We start from the raw sequence: 24,855 nt of genomic DNA on the forward strand, positions 1-24,855 counted from the left end.
AAAATATTAAAAAGTGTGGTTATCATATTTGAGTAGATTTTTTTTTTTAAGATTGCACAAATAAAAATAACAATTTTTTTTTTTTTGAATCATGAAGATCAGTAAGCTCACAATTTCATGTGAACCTCAAATAGGTTAAAAATTTCTAAAGGAAGATGCAAATTTACTAAATGTATATGTATACAAATTAATAACAAAAAAAAAAAAATAAAATAAGAATTAAGAAATTGGAGGTGGAATTTTTGGAACAAACATAAGTTGTATATTAGAATGCTCATCATATACATAATTTTTAGAAATAGGAAATTTTCTATCTTTAGTCAAATTTAGTTTTGTTTTTTTAAGCTTGGGTATGTAAGGAATATCACAAAAATTATTGGTATCCATTTTTTGTATTGTATTTAACGAACTAGATAAGTTATGATAATTTCTTAAATAATTGTCTGTACTATTAAAATGTGACAAATATTCTTTTTCATCATGTTCCTTTTCATCATGTTCCTTTTCATCATTTTCTTTTTCATTTTCTTTTTCATTTTCTTTTTCATATTTTAAAATGACTTCGATTTCGTTTTTATTAACATATGTTGTAATAAATGGTGAAAAAATTAAAGGAACATGAATTTTTGTTTTTTTTTTTTTTAAAAGAATAGATAGTGGAATAATTGATTTTGCAATTAAAAGATGTTCCTTATTTGAACCAATCTGTTCATATGTATATTCTAAAACATTTTTGTATTTTCCTAATTGATTAACTTGATTATTTATTAAGTCGATTTTATTTTGTTTGTTTTTTAAATATTTACTTGCATTGTAAAGATGATTTTGAACTAAATTATTATCATTGTCAGGAATGTCAAAATTCAAAACGTTAGATGCATTTTCATCAGCTTTATAAAAACATATTTGTACAGAAAAATTGTTTAAATAGAATTTTAAATCATATAAATAAGTTTCTTCATTATTTTTTGAAAATATTGATCTAAGCTCATTAATACTTGGTAATAATAATATTGAAGAATATTTAAAAGAAAAATAATTGTCACAAAAAAAAACAGAACTTTTTTTTTGAATTTTATTTATTATATAATTATTTTCATCATTATTTAATATATATGGAAACACTCCATTTTTTTTTAATAATTTGTAATTATTTAATACAATTTGTAATGATACAAATATATTTATCTTTTTGTTATTTATAAGAGGAAATGAATACTTAATTCTTTTTATTTTTAAATATATTTTGTATTTACCACTCTCATTTCTTCCATCTTTCTCATTATTCATATTTTTCACAAACCTACATTTGGTTTTGTCTATTATCAAGTGTTTGTTATTAAGATGTTGCCTAAAAGTGTTCCATTTATTTCGATCATAATTTTTTATATCATTATATTTGTATAAAGCTGTTTTTTTTTCACAAAATAAGTTATTTATTTTGTGTCTCCCTTTAATATATGCATTCATTTTTATATCTGTTTCGCTTTTTATCTTGGCTTCGTCTTTTATCTTGGCTTCGCCTTTTATCTTGGCTTCGTCTTTTATCTTGGCTTCGTCTTTTATTTTGGCTTCATCCTTTATCTTGGCTTCGTCTTTTATCTTGGCTTCATCCTCTATCTGTGTTTCCACTATATTATTATTTCCATTTGCGTTTAAAATGTTTTCGTTTTTTTTTCCCACATCGTCTTCTTTATTATTCATTATATTTTGACTAGCCAATTTTGGAGTATCATCTTTTTTGAAAATAGGCGATTTTTTAATTACATCAATACAGTTATTATACATCAAAGAAAAGGCATGTCTTTGCTTTTTTTCTTTTTTTCCCTTTTCCTTTTTTTCCCCCTTTTTTTTCACCTTTTCTTTTTCCTTTTTTTCTTCATAAAATGAAATAATGTCATTTAAAAAAAGATAAAAAAAAAAAAATTTTTTTTTTTTTTGTTCATATTGAACTAGCCATTTTGTCCAATTATGTATGATAGACCAATCATTTTGATTTAACCCAATTTTTTCTTTTTTCTGTTGATTTATTTTCACAAATGAAGAGGAACTCAAATCATTGTCTACATAAATATCTGACGAAAAAGATTTTTCAACTATTTGATCATATTTATTTGCACACCCATTTTCATTTTTTTCTTGTTTTTTGTTTATTTTATTTTCATATTCTATATTTTTTAGAACTTTATTTTGAGATATTAAAACACAATTTATAAAATAAGCAGATTGAACTATTCCAACTTCACTAACATTAAAAATATATTTATTTATTTCATGAAAAAAAATATGTAAAAAATGAACAAAATTATAAGACAACTCTTTAATTGCTAATATTAATAATATACTTTTTATAGAAAAATATAATGAATTATTATAATTAATAAAATTAGAAAAATAAAATTCAAAATATTTTATATAATTACTATATTTACATTTCTTTAAAGCATTTAAAAATATTTCTAAATTCACAAATTTTTTATATTTTACATTTTTTATTATATCACTAAACATTACTTCATAAATTCTGTTTATAAGAAGATCATCATTTATTTCATCATTATAATTATTATTTTCATAATTTTTATTTACAAAATATATTTTCACAAAATTAGGAATCACTATTTTTGATATTTTTTCTCTTTCTTTAAATATATTATTTTTATCTATTTCATATTGATATGAAATATATCCTATAATATTTTTTGAACATGATTTACATATTTCCAAATCTTTATTTTCTTTACATTTATTTACATCTATACAATTACAACTATTTTGATCATTTGCCAAATCGTTATTTATTATATTATTATGTAATATATTAATTCCTTTATTTTTTTTATCCAAATTAGATATAAAATTAGATTCAAAAATTGGATAAAATAAACGTTCAGCACAGTAATATATATCTTTATTTTGATTTATTATATTTTTTATTTTAAAATAATGTTTACCCAATAATATATCCTCCGAATGATAACTATAAGATACTAAAGCTCTTATTACAATTTTACCTTCGATATATAAATTAAATGTTTCAAATATTTCATTATGTCTAATTTTTATATTACATATATTTAAATATTCATTTATTATATTTATTTTTAATTTTTTTCCTTTTTTACTAAATGGTAAATCTTTTTCTGTCTTTTTAAGATCGTTCTCAGAACAGCTAATTTTATCTATTACATTATGTTTATTGTTATTTTCCATTTCACAATTTTTTTTTTTTTTTTTTTTTTTTTTCTCATTTTTTTTTTCGAAAATTGTAGAATTATTTATAATACTTGGAGCTGACGAAGATATAAGCTTATACTCTTCATTTTCATTTTTTTTATATATTTCTACATATATAGAAATGAACACATCTTCCTTTTTTCCTTCATCCTTTTTTTCGCCTTCCTTTTTTTCGCCTTCCTTTTTTTCCTCATAAAATTTATTTTTTACAAATTTGATAAAATTTGTTGGTATAATAATATCTGTAATAGATATGTTTGCAAAATTTTGACATTTTGAATCATTTTGATATTTTTCTAATTTTACCGAATTTCCCACATTTTTTTCAATTTGGTGTTTTTCCAAATTTGCATTTCTTAAAGGTGAGATACGTTTCCCATTTTTCATTAACACATATTCCCAACTATAATTAAAAATGCCATTCGTTTTGTCTTCATCTGAATTTATTTCCTTTTCCTTTTCCTTTTCCTTTTCATTTTCATTTTCATCTTCCTTTTCATTTTCATCTTCCTTTTCATCTTCCTTTTCATTTTCATCTTCCTTTTCATTTTCCTTTCCATTTTCATTTTCCTTTCCCTTTTCAACACCAATTGGGCCGCTTTGACATTTTTTTTTAATTTTTCCATGATGTGTATCAAATTTTACAGATTCTGAAGAAGATTTGATTATTTTATTTTGATAGTATATATCTATATCTAGAAATAAAATATCTTTGTCATTTTTATTATTATTATTATTGTTATATATAAAGCATACAGTTTTATTTTCATGTTTATTTTTATTTTTTATTACAGAAAATATTTCTAATATATGTAATGTTGCTTCAGATATAATTTTATTTTTATATAACATTTTTAATTTTATTATATTTTTATTTTTTTCGAACAAATTTATTATATCCATTTCATTAATTGTTGAAAATGTATGCTTAAATAAATAGTTGAGAAAAAAAACATTATTTTTTTTTTCATAATTATTTTTATTAAATAAATTGTCAATAATTATTTCGTTCATTCCAAAATAGCAAAAATAAGACAATTTGAAATGGTCATTACATATTTCGTTATCATTCCCCATGTTATCGTTACTATTTACCAAATCGCCATGCTCAAAATCAAAATTTTTTGCAAATTTATTGATTCCTGTAAATTCTCGGAGTATTATCCTAAATGTATGTGAATAAAATATGTTCGCTTCAAATATCGGGGTTAATATTTTTTTCCATTTTATTTCTTTTGTATTTTTTTCAAATTTTTCAATTATTTTTTCTTTTGAAACCTTTTTATTAATCTTGCTAATAATAGAAGGGCTGTCTAACTCAGTATCCAAAATGCTTGATTCTTTTTTTTCAACCTGTTCAACCTGTTCAACCTGTTCAACCTTTTCAACCTGTTCAACCTTTTCAACCTGTTCAACCTTTTCAAATCGCATTATTAATTCCTCACAATCTGCTCTTTTTATATACTCATTTTTAATGTTCATAAAATTTATCCATTCATAAGAAAAATTATAAAAAAGATTATAATTCGAAAATTTAACATCTATGCTTTTTTTTTCAAAAAATGAAATAAATTCATTAACATGGATTTTCGATTTATTTTTTTTTTTGTAAAATTTTGAAAATAAATTATTATATTCTTCTTTCAATATATTAATATTTATATACACACCTTTCTTGAAATCATGTTCCCAAATTATAAAATCATCAGGAATAACATTTTCCAATTCTTCATCATTCAAATTTAATAATAATAAACATGCATTTTTTATTTCTTTTTTTTTTATATCTTTTTCTTTTATATTTTTTATACCAAAATATATTTGTTCATATTTTAAATTTTTTTTTATTAACAAATTACTAACTTTTATAAATAATAAATATAATAATTTTTCTAAAGTTAACACATTAAAACTAACATTATAATAATAACCATTATTTTCTGAGTTCATAATATTATATTCTATAGATGTAAATTTTTTTTTGATTTTTAAAACATCTTCTTTTTTATACATTACCATTTTATTTCGATTTTCATTTTTTTTATCATATTTTATTTTGATGCTTTTCCTTTTTTTATTTTCCTTTTTTATATTCAATTTGTCATTTGAAATGTTTACCTCTTTTTCGTCATTTGAAATGGTTACCTCTTTTTCGTCATTTTCTACATCTACATATATATCTCCATCCAATACATTGTCTTGAAAATTATTATCTTTTATCTTTTCTAAAGCTTTCCTTTTTACATCTATACTATAAACACTTTGATTAGTTAACACCTTTTCTTCAGTATCATTGTATATGTTTATTAATTGGTTACTACAATTTGATGGAAAAGAATCTTCTATTTTTATTTTTTGTATACATGCTTTTTCAGCAATTATTAACAAGTTTGAAAAATTTATATATGCTTTTAAAATATATGGATTTAGATTTTCATCATTTCTTAAATTGTCTATACTATCTTTATAATTTTCTGTATTTGATATATTCTTCTCTTTTTTTCCATTTTCGTGAATAACACAATATTTATTTAAAGGATGAAAAAAATCGTATAATTCTGCCCACGATAAAAATATACCATGACATGTTAATATATTTTTTAAATCAATACTAGGTATTAAATAATCTTCTTCTTCTTCTTTCCTTATTTTAATAATATTGTCATTGTTAGAAATTTCATTTTCTTCTCTTATTTCTACACCTTTATATCTTTTCAAGGAAAAAATATGTTTATTTTTTAGAAAAAAATTTAATAATTTATTTTTCAAATAGTTAGTGTAATAATCACCTTGCTTGTACATGTCTTTTAAGAAATCTTTGTAAAAAATAAAATTATTATACAAACTTAAATGAATAGAAGTCATATCAAAAACATATGAATATTTTTTTGTAAATATATCTATATCAAATTCTGAAAATATATGATTAAAATGTTTAGATAAAATATTTATAAAAGAATTTCGTGTTTTTATATTTTGAAATAATTTATTTATATTTAACCCAGATGATATACATTCATTAAATAACATTCTTATATACATGTGTGTCATATAATTTACATAATTTTTATTCTTGATAATATGTCTATGCATATATTCTTGGTCATTTTTATCTAAATCATTTAATATTAATTTGTTAAAAGACATATAATACATTGTATTTTTAATAAATATATCCATTTTTTTTTTTTTTTTTTGATTTTTTAATGAAATATGATTTTCATTATTTTCAAACTCAATGGCTAGTTCATTATTAACATGTTCATGCAAATTTATTCCATCATGTGATTTATTATTACTACAAAATGATATGATATCAAATAATGTACTTTCAGAATAATTAAATATAACTATATCATTGAAAAGTGTAATTATATATTTGTTTTGTTCTAATATTTTGGACAAATTTAAAAAAAATTCATCAATTTTTATGTCTAACATTTCAAATATAGTATAAATTTTATTCCATTCTTTTAAATCAAAACTACCTGACCTGGTCATAATATTTTCGACATTATGCATAAAATAAAATTTTTTATTTGGCTTGTCATAATTATTAAAATGGAATAACTTACGTATATAATTTGAATACACATTTTTTTTTTTATATATACTTATAATTCTTTTTAAAAAATCACAAAATAGTAATATATATGGATATACCATATATGCATATTCTTTTTTTTCAAATTGTTTTTCTTTATGACATATAAAAATTTCTTCATATAAAAATGGAAAGTCAGTTATTTTTATATTGCTATAACGATTCTCATAATTTTTATAATTTTCCATTTTTTTATTATCCAATTTATTTATTTGTTTCATTGTTTTTGGATACATTTTAGTTTTCATTTTTTCTAACTGATACGATTTCAACTTTTTTTGATAAAATAAAAAATCAGAATTGTTAAAAGAAAGTTTTATTAAATTTTTATTTCCCATTTTATTATAACTCATTATTTTATCACACAAAACAAATAAATAAAAATATTCTCTAATATGTTTAATTATATATTTGCTTTTTATAAAATAATTTAACAATAATTTATTTCTATTTTCTAAAATATCTTGTTTATTATTCGTTAAAATGATACTAGAATCACTATCTTCATTTTTATAATTTGTATTTGTTTTAATTGCTCGGCATGTATCAAATATTTCATTGTATGCATCAAATAAAGATGTAGAATTATCAGGAAAATCTTTTTTTAATTTATATATATTTTTTTTTATCGCATTTAAACTTTTTTTAAAATTTGAAGAAAATTTATTTATATTTTTTTCTATTATTTCATCAAAATTTATATCATTTTCTTTTGATTCATAATCTGTCTTAACATTTTTTATTAAATTTTTTTTCTTTTTATTTGAACACATACGATTCACTAAAATAATAAGTTTTAAAAAATCGGTTCTAAAAAAAATATCATCATTTTGATGATAATTAGATAATAAATTTGCTTCTTTTAAGAGTTCTAAAAATTCATAAAATGTGTAATATTTATTTCTGTATTCATTTATATTTATGTATCTAATATCAAATTGAAAAATTTTCAAAAAAAATATTTTTATTAATTCTTCTCCAAATAAATATGTATCATTCGAAAAATAAAAGAAAATACTATATAAAGGAAGAAAAAAATAATCATATTTTATAATTTTTTTTACAACACTTGTAGACCGTTTTTTCTGATTTTTATAAAAATAAATATGACAATCTTTCTCTCTTTCTTCCACCATTTCTTCCACCATTTCTTTTTCCATTTCTTTTTCCATTTCTTCTTCCTTTTCCTCTTCACAATGCATGATTAATTCCTTTCGTTTGTGTTTCACATTTTGAAGAATTCCATCAAAATTATTTTTTGTATCACAATTTAATTTATCAAATAAATTATTATCAATGACATAGGAAAATTCAAAATTAATTTTATTCCAATAATTCCATTTATGTTGTATAGAATCAAAAAAAATAAGTTTATTATGAATACTATAAAATGTAGACAGATCATATGACAATAAATTGCAAAATAATAGAGGTATATAATTTTTAGAGAAATCTAAATTTAACTTTTTTATTTGTTTATAAAAATCTGTATAAGAAAAAATCGGATTTTTTGAAAAAATTTGGATATTTATATTTTTTTCTTTTAAAACATTAAAAAAATTTTCCAATACTGATCCTGATAATATATTTCCTACAATATTATGATTTTCAGAATATTTAATTATTATTTTATTTATAATGTTTATATGTTTGTTCATACTATAATCTTTTATTGAAACTGAATTATTTATTTTTTTAAATCTATTAAAAAAATTGTTTTTATTTTCAAAAATATGAATTTCGTCTTCATACCATTTTAATAAATTTATTCCAATATCTATTGATGTATATATTCCAAGTTTATCTAGTAGATGCAATATATCAAAATTTTTTTTTATTTCATTTTTATTGCTTTGTTCATAATAAATTTGCAAACATTTTGCCACATATTCAACACTAATAATTTCACTCACTATTCTACTATATAAAATTACCAAACAATTTTTTTTCCCATTTTTTATGTCTTTTCTATTGCCCATTTTTTCGATTACACTTTGGGAAGTTACATTTTGAGTAGTGATATTTTTTGTGGTTCTAACAAACTCTCCTTTATAGACTTGCATTATATTTGATTCTTCGTCAGCATCTGTCCACTTCTGATATGCATCTGCATCTTTCCACTTCTGAGTTGCATCTACATCTTTCCACTTCTGAGTTGCATCTACATCTTTCCACTTCTGATCTGCATCTACATCTTTCCACTTCTGATCTGCATCTACATCTTTAGTGTTATACTCGCCACCACTGCTTACAAATCCAATGTTATGTATTCTGCACATTTTTTCAGAATCTTTTCCCTTTTCTTTTTTCAACTCCCTTTTTGGTGAGTCATCTATCAGTTTGCAATGTAAATCATTTTTATTTAAAATAGAACAATATTCTCTATCTCTTTTATAATCGCTTTGTTTGCTTTCTAACATCGACATGGTCAAGGCCGCATGCTGACTTGTATTTTCTAAATTGTTTCCTAAATTGTTTCCTAAATTGTTTCCATTTTCAGTTTCATTTGCACGATCAGCATCTGGAGTGCTCTCCTTGCCGGGAAACAAAATCCGTTCTTGTTTCCAAAAATCAATCTGTTTGTTTATTTCTGAGTCAGATATATAATTTCCATTTTGATGATGATAATTATTATGATGACATCTAGGAGACTCAGTTAAAGATTCGGGTTCTACATCTATACTTTGATATGTATATATATAATAAAGACACAGGAAAAATGTAATATTTACCTTTTCAATGCCTTTTATTTCATTTATAAATACATGCATATCAGGTAATATATATTTATATTGATTGTGTATAATATATTTAACAAGAAAAAATAATTCAAATGATGAAAAATTTTGATTATTATATTTATTTAAAATAAATTGAATAGAATGTAAAAAACGTAAAGATGTACATGAACATATATTATCATTATTTTTTAAAAATATTGATAAGATTTCATTTGAATTTTTATTTTCAATATTAGGTGATATAGTCATAATTTTTGTTAACACATATTTTCTGATTCGTTCAGAATAATAATTATTTTGTAACATTGTTTTAAATATTTCATTTTCTAAATATTCTATAGTTATATTATTAATTTTTAAAAAATCAAAAAAATTAACTAATGTATTATAACCATATAATAAATTTTTGGTTTCAATTATTCCCTTTTTTATAATTAATAAAGAAAAAAGAGAAAAATTTATTTTTTTTTTTTTTTTATCAAAAAAAAATAAACATAATTCTTCAAATATCAACATGTCTACAAAAGTTATACCAACTTGTTCAAAAAATAAAAAAAAATCTTCTTTAGATAAATAATTATCATCACCAATATACAAACTGTCTAAATATTCACACACATCATTTAACATCATATTTTTATTATTTTTTAAAAATAATTTATTTGATAATTTTTCCCATTTATTATGTATTTTATATATATATTCATCAAAATTATTTTTTAATATATATTTTGAATCATTTTCATTAATAAAATAATTATTATTTTCTATATCTTCCATTATCATATTAACAATTTCTTCGCTCATTCCAAAAAGATAAAGTTCATTTTTAAGACATATTTTATTTATATATATATTTTGTCCATTTCCATCCTTATCAATTACCATTTTTTCATTTTTTAAATTAGAAAAATAGTCTATATCTTTACTATCAGCCGATGTGCCATCTATTTTTCCATTATCATTCAAAGGAAAACCAAATTCAGATTCTTTTTTTTTATTTACTAAAGCTTTATTTTTGTTTAAAATGTTGTCAATTATGTTATTCGCTCGTATATCCTTTTTAAGAATTTCTCTATATATTTCATAAATATCAAAATTGTTTACATTATCTATATTGTTTACATTGTTTATTTTTTCCAAATTTTCGGAATCTTTATTCATGCAAAATGGATACTCTTGGGGGGTTGGATACTCTTGGGGGGTTGGATACTCTTGGGGGGTTGGATACTCTTGGGGGGTTGGATACTCTTGGGGGGTTGGATACTCTTGGGGGGTTGGATACTCTTGTGGTTTTGGTTGAATCAAATTATTCGTTTTATCATTATCTACATTTATATAATTATTTTTAAAATAATTTATACAAAAATTCATAACATTTTGATACATATTTTCTAATCCCTTAACCATAAGTATTCTAAACAAAAAATTTATATCATCATTATAAAATGTGTAACTAAGCTCGATATTTTTTTCGATATATTTTATATTTTTATTATTTTTTAAATCTGTAACATCTGCTTTAATGATTCCTAAACATTCCCCTTCGATCTCTTCGGGTTCTAAAATATTTTTTTCTTTATTTGATAAATTATTCCATATTTCAAAAATAATTTGAGAAATATTCATAAGTTTTCTTTTTGAAAATAATAATATACACATTTTTTTTTCAGTATCTATACTAAAATTTTTATAAAAATATTTTTCATCTTTATATAAACGAATACAAATAGAGATATTACCATATGAGCAATTAGACAAATTTATAATCTTATCGATATATATGTATAATATCTCTTCATCTTCCTTCACATCATTATCTACATTCATTTCTTTTTTTTCGATTATATTATAACTTTCCTTTTCCTTTTCTTTTATTAAATTTGAGAAGCTGTTGCTACATTTTCCTGATTGCTTATTTGTTTCCTCATATTTATTATTTATGTTTGAGATGTTTAATTTATTATCATTTGCATTCTTATCATTTGCATTCTTATCATTTGCATTCTTATCATTTGCATTCTTATCATTTGCATTCTTATCATTATCTGATTTAGAACATTCTTTATTTGCATCGTTGGCAAAAGCGTCTTTGTTTTCGTTTTTTTCAAAAATGAAACTGTCCAAATTATTTTGCATATCATTTTGTGCATCATTTTGTGCATGATTTTTTATGCCATTTTTTGTGCCAGTTTTTGCGCCAGTTTTTGCGCCATTTCTTGTGCCATTTTCTATTTCAAACATGCTTAAATATGTGTAAAATAAAAAGACGTATTTTTTATTAACATTTTCGAAATCGGAATTATCCACCCTCATCTCTTTAATCCTGATTTTTGAATTCAAAATATGTGTCACTGGTATTTTAGAAAAACCTAGAATTTCACAATTATTTGGTAAAAAAAATGGATATTCAAATAAATTTACATTTTTATTTTTTTCACTTAACATCGATTCGTATGTGTTACCACAAACCAAAACGGAACCATACTCTATGTTTTTCAAAATTTCTTTATCAACGTTGAAATATATTTCATAAAAAAAATCTATACAACCTTTATTTATCTTTTTACTTTCAATATAAAAACTATGATAAATTATGTTTCCTTTTTTTATACATTTTTTATTTTTATGAATTTCGCTAAAATGTCTATATTTAGCTTGTTCAAAATGTTCAGAAATTTCAAAATGTTCAGTTTTTTTTCCATTTTCACCTTTTTCACCTTTTTCATTTTTTTCTCTGAAAACGTCAGAAGTTAAGCTGAAGCCCCGGTTTCCCTTTTCCTCAATCGCCCCATTTTCGTACCCAATGGGAATGGAAAAGCATGCATACACTTTTTTATAATTTTTTATTTTTTCATCCCAAAAATGTAAATTTTCCACACTATTTTCATCATTTCCAATGTATAATTTTGAAATATTTAAAACAATCTTTTTGGGATTATTTAATTTTTGTGTGATATATGAACATCTATCTACTATTGTATAATTTTCATTTTCTAAATTTTTATTTTCTAAATTTTTATTTGATATGTTATTAAATTTTACTACATTTTCATTCATTATATTAGTAGATATATTGTCTGTTTTTGCTATTGCTTGCCCATTTTCTTCGCTTTGCTCATCTTCACATTTAGCAAAATACTGAGAATATATTCTTCCATCATATCCTATTATATTATTATTATTTGTGTCACTGCAAAAAGAGAATTTGTTTTGCTCATTAGATTTATTCAAATTGCTTTTGTCTCTTTTTACATCACTTAGTAGTGCATTTTGCGTATTTTCAAAAAATGAACACGTAGACTCGTTTACACCATTTGCACCGTTTACACCGTTTACACCGTTTACACCGTTTACACCATTTACATTGTTTGCATCATTTGCACCGTTTACACCGTTGACATTGTTTGCACCGCTGGCTATTTCACTTGCACGTTTCTCGCTTTGCTCTAGCCCATTTCTATCACTTTTTGATACAGAAATTAAATTTTCGGAACTCATATTTGATGTTTCAGATTTTATATTATATTTATTATCAAAAGAAAATGGCAATTTTTCCTTTTCAATTTTATTTTTTAATTCTGATATATTTATAATAGAATTATTTATGTTACACATATTATCAAGATCTATATTCTTCATCTTTTCGTCATGGTCATTATATTTATTGTGTTTTCTTTCGAATTCAGCAAACAAACTGGTATTCTTACCTTCCCAATCTTCTTTATCATCACTTAATAAACAACTATTATTTATTATTATTTTTTTATTATTATTTTTTGAGTTTAAATCATAATTTTCAATATTATTATTATTATAATTTAGAATAGATGTGGTTCTATCTCCTTCAGAAGATTCTATGAAATCGTTTTTACAACTTTCATTATCATATATATTAGAAAATGATAAATTGTTCTGACTAAAATTAAAAATATTTTTTACAGAATCATTAAAACTATATAATATATTTGGCATTGTTTCTATTCTTTCATTTATTAATTTATTAACTATTTCATATTCTTTTATCTCATTTTTCATAATTTTTTTATTTTTATTTTTTAATTCTTTTATTTCATCTAACGTCTTTTTACTTTTTTCATTTCCACATGATAGCATATCATATAATATGCTACTTCCAACAGATGAGCATATACTTTCATTTATTTTTTTTTCCATCATTTTAAAAAAAAAAATATATTTCTAAAAACTAAAACATGACGATAATAAGTTATAAAATAAAAAAAAAAAAAATTATATATCTCATTATTTATTCATCAAACGGTGAATGAAATAAACAAATATATATGTGTGTAGCCACACATACGTATATGTATATATATGGTGAAAAATCTAATAAGCTAGCTTTCTCTCTATACATACATACACATATGCATATGCATAATTGGGTGATATACAAGCCAAAAAATATTAATGTAAATCATAGATACTCAAATAGTGTATAATACACAAATGATGATATAATTGCAAACAATAGAAAATGTAAATATTAAATAAATAAAATCGTTACATCAAGCTATATTATATGTATATATATATATATGTATGTATGTATAATACATGTACATTTACAAAGGAGAGGTACATAAAATTTGAATCTTCTTTATATAGAGGAATTATATTTCCGGATTTGCAAAGTATCCAAAAAAAAGAAAACAAACGAAACGATTAATACATGTCTGCAAACACATATTATTAGAAATAAAAATAAGTTAAATATTAATAGCTGTTCAGAATTATTTTACAACAAATAATATTAAATAAAAAAAAAAAAAAATATACTCATATATACAAAGGTATACAAAATAAATATGAACGAAATAGAAGAAATTGTAAACATTTTCAAAATATATAAATCATTATATATATTAAAAGTTTCAATCAAAAAAATTGAAATAAAATATATGTATTAAATTATGTTATATGCTACAATTATATACACAGTACATATACACAGTACATAAACACAGTACATATACACAGTACATATACACAGTACATAAACACAGTACATATACACAGTACATATACACAATACAGATATTTAAATTATTGCAAAAAAAAAAAAAAAAATACAAAACTATTTTCCATCAATGAAATAAGCTACTTTATTTTTCTTAAACATAAAATGTAGCACACAAAATAAAATATATAAATATATATAAGCATATATAAATATATATAAGCATATATAAGCATATATAAATATATATAAGCATATATAAGCATATATATAAATGTTTAAACTGGTATAATAAAAATATAGTCCAATTTAATTCTTTTATAACAATTAGAGGAAAAAAAATTCACACATAAATTATTTTTGTGAATAGCATAAGTTTGTGTGTTAACATATTTTTCTTAATCTTACAAAAAAAAAAAAATAATTAATTAAAATAAATGCATGCATATATTATGTACATATGTACATATAAAAATAGCCCATGGAAATATCACAAAACTGTTATATATAAAGTGTAAAAAAATAAAGAAAAAAGAATAATGTCTTGAAGAATAAAATGAAAAAACAAATATATTTTTAATTATCCTAAAATTTTTATTCTAAAGTATACACACATACTATATTCCATTTTCACATAATTTTATTTTTTATTTTATTACAAAATTATAAATATTTATTTAGTGTATTTTAATTTTATAAGCAATAATGTCAAATGATTTTATCCAAGATATGGAGATTAATAAAAAAGAGAATAAGGTTATTAAATAATAAGCCCAAAAAAAAAAATAACAACTTTTTTCCGATTTATTTATATATATATATAATTTCATAATACAATCGTATAATATATATGTACATAATTTTTATAAACAGTTTCCATATTGTGTAGTATTCACATATCTTCCTTTTGTATCCACATTTATTCCAATCATTGGACATATTGGTAAATTAAGCTTTAACCACATATATATGTATTTACAATAATAATAATAATAAAATGTTTTGGAAACCATTATATATTCTTAGGCATTTGCACATCGGAAGGTATCGTCCATGATTTCTCAGGATCGTACACAATTTCTGTTGGTAATTCTATATGTACATATTATAAGGCTTGCTATGTGCTTATCTGCTTATCTGCTTATGTGCTTATGTGCTTATGTGCTTATGTGCTTATGTGCTTATGTGCTTATGTGCTTATGTGCACTGTTATATTTTGAGGTTTTAAGAATAAACTATCACCAATTTTTATTTCTAAAATTGTAGATGATATGGGATTTGGCGATCCGATGAAATATTGGAAACTCGACAAAAATAAACTTCCACTATCAATTACTGATGCTGTACTAAAAAAATCATAAAAAATATTTTTTTTCCTAACATTTATCAATAAATTGTTTTATTTTTATTTTTATTCTTATTTTTTTTTTTTTTTTTTTTTTTTTTTTTATTGCACAGTCTTATGATGAAGCCATAATTAAGGCGGATAATGAATTTTCCAACAGACCAGTACAAATAATATCCATTTTATATATAATATAAAAAATCCTTATATTATTATTAATACCCATTTTAATGATTATACCCATTCTATCACATTCTTTTTCTTCTTATCAAATTATATAACCTTATTTTTTTTTTTTTTTTTTTTTTGGTTATTCACCTATTTATTTCCTTCTTTTTCATTCAGCATAATTTATTTCGGTAAAAAAATAAAATTTTAATCTGTAATTCTTTTTTTTTAATTTGGAATATACACATTTAAAATTATCATATACATATATTTATCTCCTTCAGAAATAATTGCCATCATCATGTAGCTACTGTATTAAATAATATAAATTACAAAGGGAAATCTGATTGGTAAAATTATGACTGTTCATGTAAAATTGTAAAATATTTTTATAATTATTTTGCATTACAATTATATACCTTCATAATGTACTATTTATTTTTTTTTTTTTATAGGACACCTTTTCAAGTCTTTTTACATTTGACGATTTATGGTCGTTTTATTTCGTAATATTTCAAAATGACAAATTAATACATATATTATTCTTGCTTTTCATTAGTTATTATATATATTAACGGCAATATTTACCTTGCCTGGTCATATATTTCTCCCCTTTTTTTTCTGTACATTCAGGTGGATCGATGTTTTGGTAATATATGGACCCTTTATCTCCATGCTTTTGTTAGTAATTTTTCTTTTTTTTATAAATTATATTTTTAAAATAAATTAGGGATATCCTCAATATATTTGTTTATATTTTTCTATTTAATAATTTTTTATTTTTTGGATTTCTTTATTATTGGAAATATATTTTTGTACATTCTGGTACATGTTTTACACATTCTTTTTTAAATAATTAACCAAATATATTTTGTTTATTATTATATTTTTACGAATTAAACTAATTTATGTTTGTAATAAAATAATAATTACATCCATCTCGATCTGCACAACATTACGATTTTTCGAACGTTTTTATGTGGGTCGTTTGAGGCTATGGATAAGTTCCAATTAATCTAAAAAAAAAAAAAAAAAAAAAAAAAAAATAAATAAACGAAGAAATGAGCGACGAAGTAAAGATAGCTAATAAATACACATGTGGAAGTTGTCAAAAGCGGACAAAATACAGTTGTGCCACTTGCAATGATGTATGCATATATAGACGCTATAAAAATAATGTGAATTAAAAAAAAAAAATTATACATGCACACACAATAGTATATAATAATAATGGCTTACATCCTGGATTATGGAATATGGTAAAAAAGACTGATAATTATAAAAAGAAAGAAGATAAAAAATACAAGCACAAATATATCTAACTAAACTAAAAGGAACAGAAATCATTATTTTCATTACTGACTTAATGATTATATTTTTGTATGATAACAAAAATTGCAATTGGTTATTTAGTGAATTTTTTTTTTTATCATCATAAGGTTCAAGATTTATATTTTCATTTTTATTTTCAAATTTTAAAAAATAATTTAAAAGTTTAAATATAAGATATAATAAACGCAAACAACATAATATGTTTAATGATATAATTTTTTTCACTAAAACTCGTTTTTCTTCATTTTTGCAATTTTTATTTGTATCTGAAAATATATCCTTAACTATGTTAATATTTTTCCTTAAAACATTATTTATATATCTTTTATTATTGTATAAATAGCTTGATTTGTTAATAAAAAAGTTTGCAACTTTATTTATTCCCTTTAAAATTGATAATTTCAAAACATTGTAGTGATTTTTTAAAACTTGTTCAATAGTCATATTTAATAAAAAAATAGACATTATATGTATAAGACTAATATATTTACAATTATATTTATTACGATTCTCTTTTTTATTATATCTCAAATTTTGCAAAATATTTTTATTATTTTCAGTTAAATTTTTACACTCTTTATCCTCACCATCCAATAAAGAGGAACTAGTATCCAACTCATCATTTTGACATATTTTACTATTTAAGCAATAATAATTAACAAATTTTGTAATTTTGTAATTTTCTTTTATATAATTATATGACATAGATTGTTTTATAGATATATTCCAATCGTTAAGCATGAATAAAAATTCTGTAATAGTAATATATTTATTTGTTATCTGAATAAAATATAAATAATTATATAATGTGTAAATAAAATTAATTAATATAGTTTTATAAATGTTGAAAAATTCTAAATTTTTTATAAAATATATTTTATTATAATTCTCTTCTTCAAAAAAAGTGTTTGTGTCAATATGATGTATAATATGATATATTTTTTCATATATATAAGAAATATAATGAAAATAAAATATTATATATGTATGCTCTTCACATTCTTTATTAACATTTTCATATAAATTTTCAATATTTTCAACGTTTTCAACGTTTTCAACATTTTCAACATTTTCAACATTTTCAACATTTTCAACGTTTTCACCCATATCCATTTCCGTACTATTTTTTTCACCGCTTTTAATATAAAAAGTTAAATCATAAAAAGTTTGGAATATTTGATAAATAGAAAAAAATAAATGGCAATTCAAGTGGAAGTCTTCACACTCTGCACTCTCTAATTTGTCTACACCATCTAAATGGCTATTTTTTTCTAAATTGTGATTTTTTTCTATGTTGTTTTTTTTCGAAATGATGGCCTTCAAATTTGCTAATCGAATAGCACAAGTTTTAGGCGAATTAGATTTGGCCGAGCCCCTTTTTATTTCTTCTAAACATTCCCAATTATATCGTATTTTATCGCCACTCATGTTTGCAACTTTTTTTTCCTCTTCCATACCACCCCCTTTGAAATAAGACGTTGCAACTATGCGAATCTCATAATCAATATGTTGAGAATTCGAAGTTTCTATTATTTTTGCATTATTATTATTAAAATAAAGTTGATCAAATAAAAAAAATATAAAATCATGAGTTTGATAATAATTTTGATCAAAATTCACTTGAAAAATTTTAGACAAAAAAATAAAAAAATTATTACAATTTTTACCCGACTTTATACCTTTTTTAATATGTATAAATGATTTAAAAATTTCGGTAAATTGATCAATAATATTTTTATAAAGCAATGAACTTTTTGTAGACAAATTTAAATATTTTATGTCATCAAAATGTTGATAAATAAAATTTAAAGCATCCTCTTTATTTATATAACTGTGTGCAAATATAACTGATATAATTGTTAAACTACATTTATATAAATTTTTAAATAATTCATAATTTATTTTATTTAAATTTTTTTTTATATTTTGAATATCATCTTTTAAATATGTAGAATTATTCTCAATTTTATATTTCTTTAAAATATCAACATTTTCAATTGGTTCGTTTGCAACTTCTTCTATCCCATCAGGGTTTAACATTTCGTCATTTTTAATTCCAAAATTTTCTTTATATATATTAAAAAAAAATATATATATACAAAATTTCAAAAGTGAGTTAATATCTTCTTCCTCTATATATATATGTGATGATAACAAATAAGGAATAAATAATAAAAGAATTGGCTGATTTTTTAGTAATAAATTTTTATTTTTTTGAATAAAAATATAATTATCTTGGCTAGCTATTTTATCATATTTCTCTTCACTCAACCCATTTGAATTTATAGAAATCGTAATAATGTTTTTTAAAAATTGAGATTTTTTATCCGGATTAAGGAAAATAAAAATGTGGTTAACCCAATGTTTTGCCTTATTATACAAATAAGTTGGTAATTTTTTTAAATTTTGAATATTTTTATTGCAAATCGTTTCATGTTGATTGCAAACCGTTTCATGTTGATTGCAAATCGTTTCATGTTGATCGTGTCTATAATTCATGTCACACATTAATGCGATTTCAGTTAGTAGATATAAAAATGAGTTTATTTCGATATTTAATAAATTTGTAAAAAAAAAAAATTTATTTAAAAAACTAATAATGCAATCTTTTAAATCATTATTTTGATCATCTTCAAGCATACTTATAATAATATTAATAATTTTTACATTTTTAATTTCATTTAATTTTATAAAATTGGTTAAACCATTTATATAAGTTGAATAATAATATAAATCTTCGTTATCATTAATCAAATTTATACATCCATATTTAGTAGAATTGTTAGAGTTATTAGAATTATTCGAATTATTAGAATTATTAGAATTATTAATTTTTTCTTTTTTTTTATTAAGTGTATCTATAAATATTTCCCTTACAATTTTTTCTTCATATATATATTTTATACACAATTCGACTATTTCAAAAATGTTTACATACATGTAGGAACTATACAATTCGTCTTTATTATCATAAATATTTTTTATTTTATTATTAACTTCATTTGGGTTTTCTTCAAAATTTTGTATTTTTCCATAAAGATTATGTGTATAAAAATAACATATATATAGTAGAAAAGAAAAATAAAAAGGAATAATATAATCTTTTTTTATTTTTTCATTTATTACAATTTCTATTTTATTAAATTTAATTTTTTCATTTCTATTATTTTTCTTCTTATTTTCTATTTCACAAAATAAATTTGGAATCAATTTAGAACCATATTTAAACATATTTTGTTTTAAAAATGTATCATTATTAATTCCGTTACACTCTTTAATAAATTTCCTAAAATCTTCATTCGATTGTGATGATTCTGAATCTTTTGGAAATGTTTCTCCAAAAATATCGACATTATTTTTTTTGACTTTTTTATTTGAATTAGGCAAATAGAAGCAGACAAATTCGTCACAATTTGAGTCACCATTTTGAGAATTATAAAGGATGCCGTTTTTTTTTAAATCATTATTTATCAAATTTTCTGGAATATCATGTATACTATCTGTTTTATTCATTTTTAAAAAACTATTTTTGATTGCACTTACATAATTATAATAATATTTCAAAACAAATGAATATATATTGGTTATTAGAAAAATAATATAATTTATGTTAACATCATAAAAATGTGTTAATAAATTTTGATAATTTTGATAATTTTGATCTTTAGAATGATACAACTTTATAATAAAAAAAGACAAATTAAATAAAATAAAATGAAGATAATTTTGTATATATTTATATTTATACTTAATTATTTTATTTATTAAGATTAAAAAATAAAATAAATCATTTTTTTTATAATTTTTATTATGATGTAATATGTTCTCATTATTTTCGGCAATATCGTTAACATAATTTGCATGCTCTTTAACTATGCCGTTTCTCCATATATCAATAAATTCAAAATTGTTCATATTTACTTCTATATTCTCACCACCATTTATTTTTCTACCATTTTCGTGCCCATTGTAAAGCATCACAATCTGGCTTCTAACCTTGAAGGGGTGAAATTCAATTATATAGAAAAAAGATAAAAGAGATTTATAAAATAATAAATATTCCCAATTATCAACTTGTTTGTAATTATTTACTGTTTTTATTTCCTCTGAAAAATAGTTAATTTTTTTTTTTTTTTTTTTATTGTCAAAATAGTGCATACATAAAAAATTCGAAAGAATGTTAAAAATTTGTAATCCAGAATTATGGTAATTATAAAATATATCATTTTTTCCATTATTAAATATTTCTATCAGTATATATATTTCATATATAAAATTAATTTTTAATGATACGATATCATAAATTTTTATACTTTTTTCTATCAAATTGTTTGCAAAATTTATATATATTACAAATAAATTCCATATTTTTTCTTTATCTTTATTATTATTTTGAAGATTCAAAATCTTAATCATACAATAACATTCTTTTATTATTGGAACTATTATTAATTTTAAGGTTAACAAACAAATATATGTGTTACTACTTGCTATATGTGTTAATATTTTTTCAATTACATAAAATTTGTCTACTTTTATTTTATTCTTTTTTTTTTCTTTATCCTTTTCTTCATTCATTTTCTCAATCTCATTCTTTTCTTTTAATATAGATAGTATATTTTTGTCGTCACTTGCTTCGCTACCTTTTTCGCTACCCTTTTCGCTACCCTTTTCGCTGCCTTTTTCGCTACCCTTTTCGCTATTTTCAACGCTTTGGTCATATTCCGAAACGTCCCATTCATATGACAAATCAGTATCATGAATATTGTCAGAAAATATATCAAACATTTTCGACATTTTTATTTTTTCCTTTTCGATGTGTAACTCATTATCAGATTCGTATATCTGTTCGTTACCTTCCCCTTCCCCTTCATTTTTAAGGAAAAAACTATTTATATATTCCTTACTATCAGAATTTGAAAATATGTCGTTTTTTTCTAAATTCACAAAATTTGATATATCATAATCTATTCCTTGATACATACATCTATGTAATATTATATATGTTTGAAATTTTTTAAAAATATTTATAAAATATTTATTATATAAGTTATATTTTTTTTTATTATTATTTTCCTTATTTAATAAATTTATAAATATTATAAGAATCTCAATCAAATAGTTAATCATATTTTCATCATTATTATTTTCGATACATTCTAATTCGATCAATCCTAAAACAGTTGATATATATTGAGAACAGCAATCGGCTCCATAAAAAGGTAGACATATTTTGAGAGTTTCTAAAATATTTTTTAAATTTTTTTCACTAATTTCTTCATTTTCATAATTATAAAAATGATCTAATATATTCACAATTATATAATTTCCTAATCTTTTGTTTGATTTTAAACATTTTATAAAAGATTCTTGTAAATTTTGTTCACTTACAAAATCATATCGTCCATCATTATTAATAAATTCGATAGGAAAATAATAAAAGGCTATATCAATTAGTGATTTTAAATATTCATTTTCTTTTTTCCATGAAAATAAACTATCAGATTCTTCTATTTCATCATCCTTATTCTCAAAATTATCATAAATATTTATCATAGGTGATTTTGAACTAAGAGGCAATATATATTTATTGCATAATATATATATTATTTCAAATAAGACTAATATATTTCTAGGATCTGATTCCCCTTCTAATTGTACTTGTATTTTATTAATAAAATTTGGAATATTTATTATTTCATTTTTAAAATGTTCTAACGATACTAAAATTATTTTATAATATTTGAATCTTACTATTTGTAAATAACTCGGTGCAAATATGTGTTTAAATATTGTTTTCATAATTTTATAAACAATACATGTACTATTTTCTTTAATTTTTTCATTTTCTGATTCTTCTTCATTTTCAAATTCTTCAAAATCATTATCTCTTCTATTATATTTTTCATGCTGACATTCATAGCTACTTCTCCATGATTCATTACTTTCATTTTCACTATTATAATTATTATAATAATTTGATATTACATTTTCATTTATTTCGTCATTTTCGCTACCTATTATTTTATTTTTATCATAAATATTGTCATTGTTATTCATATTATTTTTTTCTTTTTTATTTTTTGAAATAAATAATTTCTTATATTCTTCTGTAATCTCATCACAATATTGCATTTCTTCTAATTTGTTTTTATATCGCTCAAAAATAATTAAAAAAAAATTCAAAACTCCATTTATACAATGCCAATCTTCAATTTTTTTAATAAAAAAATTAATTATAGCTCTAAAATATTCTATTTCCAATTCTATAAAATCTATTTCTTCAAATAATTGAGATATTAAATTTACCGATGTTCCTCTTTTTATATTTTCATTGCAAAAATTGTATTTCTTTAAGTACATAATAATGTCAATTAGCTTTCTATTTTTTTTATTCTGATCAATTAACCCTTTTTTTTCTGAACAGGTCATGTCATTTTTACACTCTACACTTGTAGTTATTGCACTGAATGTGCAGTCATTCTCTTCATGTTTTTCTGTTTTTTCATTTGTTTCTTCTACATTCTTTTGGGGATCATTTTCTATGAAATCAACTAGCTTTTTTAGTATCTCGTTTCTTATTTTTGTTTCTTCTTTATCTTTATTTTTTTCATAAATTAATTCTATTTTTTTTTCTTTTCCATAACGAAACATAGCTTGTTCAGGTGAAATGTATTCCTCTATCAGATTTTCCACATCATCCATTTTTTTTTAACAAGCATGTGTGCAAAAAAAAAAAAAAAAAAAAGTAATTTCTCGCGTTTTTATTATTCTCTTATTGTGTATTAATTTACAAATATTCGGATTGATCTATTATATTGATATTTTATGGATATACAAAATTTCCGCATATACATATTATTATGTATTTTTTTCGCAGCTAGCTATTATAAACTGATTTTTATTTCCCGTTGAGCTATCACCCAACTAATATGCTTAAGTTTTTTCAATAGACAATATTTTATTTTTATTTTTTATATAATCAAATATTCTCTATTTTTATAACTTTCTTATACATCCATATGTATATCCAATGATCAACCAAAATACTTGGAAATAATTCCAATGTTTTTTCTTCTATAAAATATATTTATGAATGATAAAAAAAAAAAACTAAAACATGATTAATAACATAAATATTATGAACTATGCATGTACAACACCACAGGCTGAACATATACAAAAAGTTTTTCTCTTATGTAAAGAAGCTTATAAATTTGTTATCTTTTTTTAATGATATAGTTCGTAAAACGGCTATACATACATATAAATAAATATAAATAAATATATATATATATACATATATTCATACTATATTGGGGACTCTACAAATGTGAGCGAAATAAATAAAAATGATAAAATATATGTACAATGCATATAAGAAAAATGGAGATATTATGCCCAACGATTGTATATATATATAATATATATAATATATATATATAAT

The 24,855-nt window shown here is 21.2% G+C and overlaps 3 protein-coding genes across 3 annotated transcripts; 1 reads left to right on the plus strand and 2 right to left on the minus strand.

Annotated features, from left to right (window-relative positions):
- Nucleotides 1-219: 219 nt before the first annotated feature.
- Nucleotides 220-13,761, minus strand: PY17X_1105500 (conserved Plasmodium protein, unknown function; the record flags this gene model as incomplete). Its single annotated transcript, XM_725628.3, has 1 exon — nucleotides 220-13,761. One exon carries the CDS (start codon nucleotides 13,759-13,761, stop codon nucleotides 220-222), a length of 13,542 nt encoding a protein of 4,513 aa, XP_730721.3.
- A 1,507-nt stretch (nucleotides 13,762-15,268) lies between these two features.
- On the plus strand, nucleotides 15,269-16,806 carry PY17X_1105600 (conserved protein, unknown function; the record flags this gene model as incomplete). Its single annotated transcript, XM_022956433.1, has 9 exons — nucleotides 15,269-15,319; nucleotides 15,437-15,506; nucleotides 15,590-15,649; nucleotides 15,830-15,906; nucleotides 16,022-16,072; nucleotides 16,254-16,267; nucleotides 16,361-16,426; nucleotides 16,532-16,582; nucleotides 16,710-16,806. The coding sequence occupies 9 exons, from the start codon at nucleotides 15,269-15,271 to the stop codon at nucleotides 16,804-16,806; spliced, it is 537 nt and encodes a 178-aa protein (XP_022812342.1).
- Nucleotides 16,807-17,005: 199 nt separating this feature from the next.
- PY17X_1105700 (MMS19-like protein, putative) lies at nucleotides 17,006-24,113 on the minus strand (the record flags this gene model as incomplete). The annotated part of the gene is made up of 2 exons (XM_720161.2): nucleotides 17,006-17,092; nucleotides 17,316-24,113. The coding sequence occupies 2 exons, from the start codon at nucleotides 24,111-24,113 to the stop codon at nucleotides 17,006-17,008; spliced, it is 6,885 nt and encodes a 2,294-aa protein (XP_725254.2).
- Nucleotides 24,114-24,855: the final 742 nt, after the last annotated feature.

The sequence above is a fragment of the Plasmodium yoelii genome, assembly GCF_900002385.2.
Source record: "Plasmodium yoelii strain 17X genome assembly, chromosome: 11".
Taxonomy (NCBI): domain Eukaryota; phylum Apicomplexa; class Aconoidasida; order Haemosporida; family Plasmodiidae; genus Plasmodium; species Plasmodium yoelii.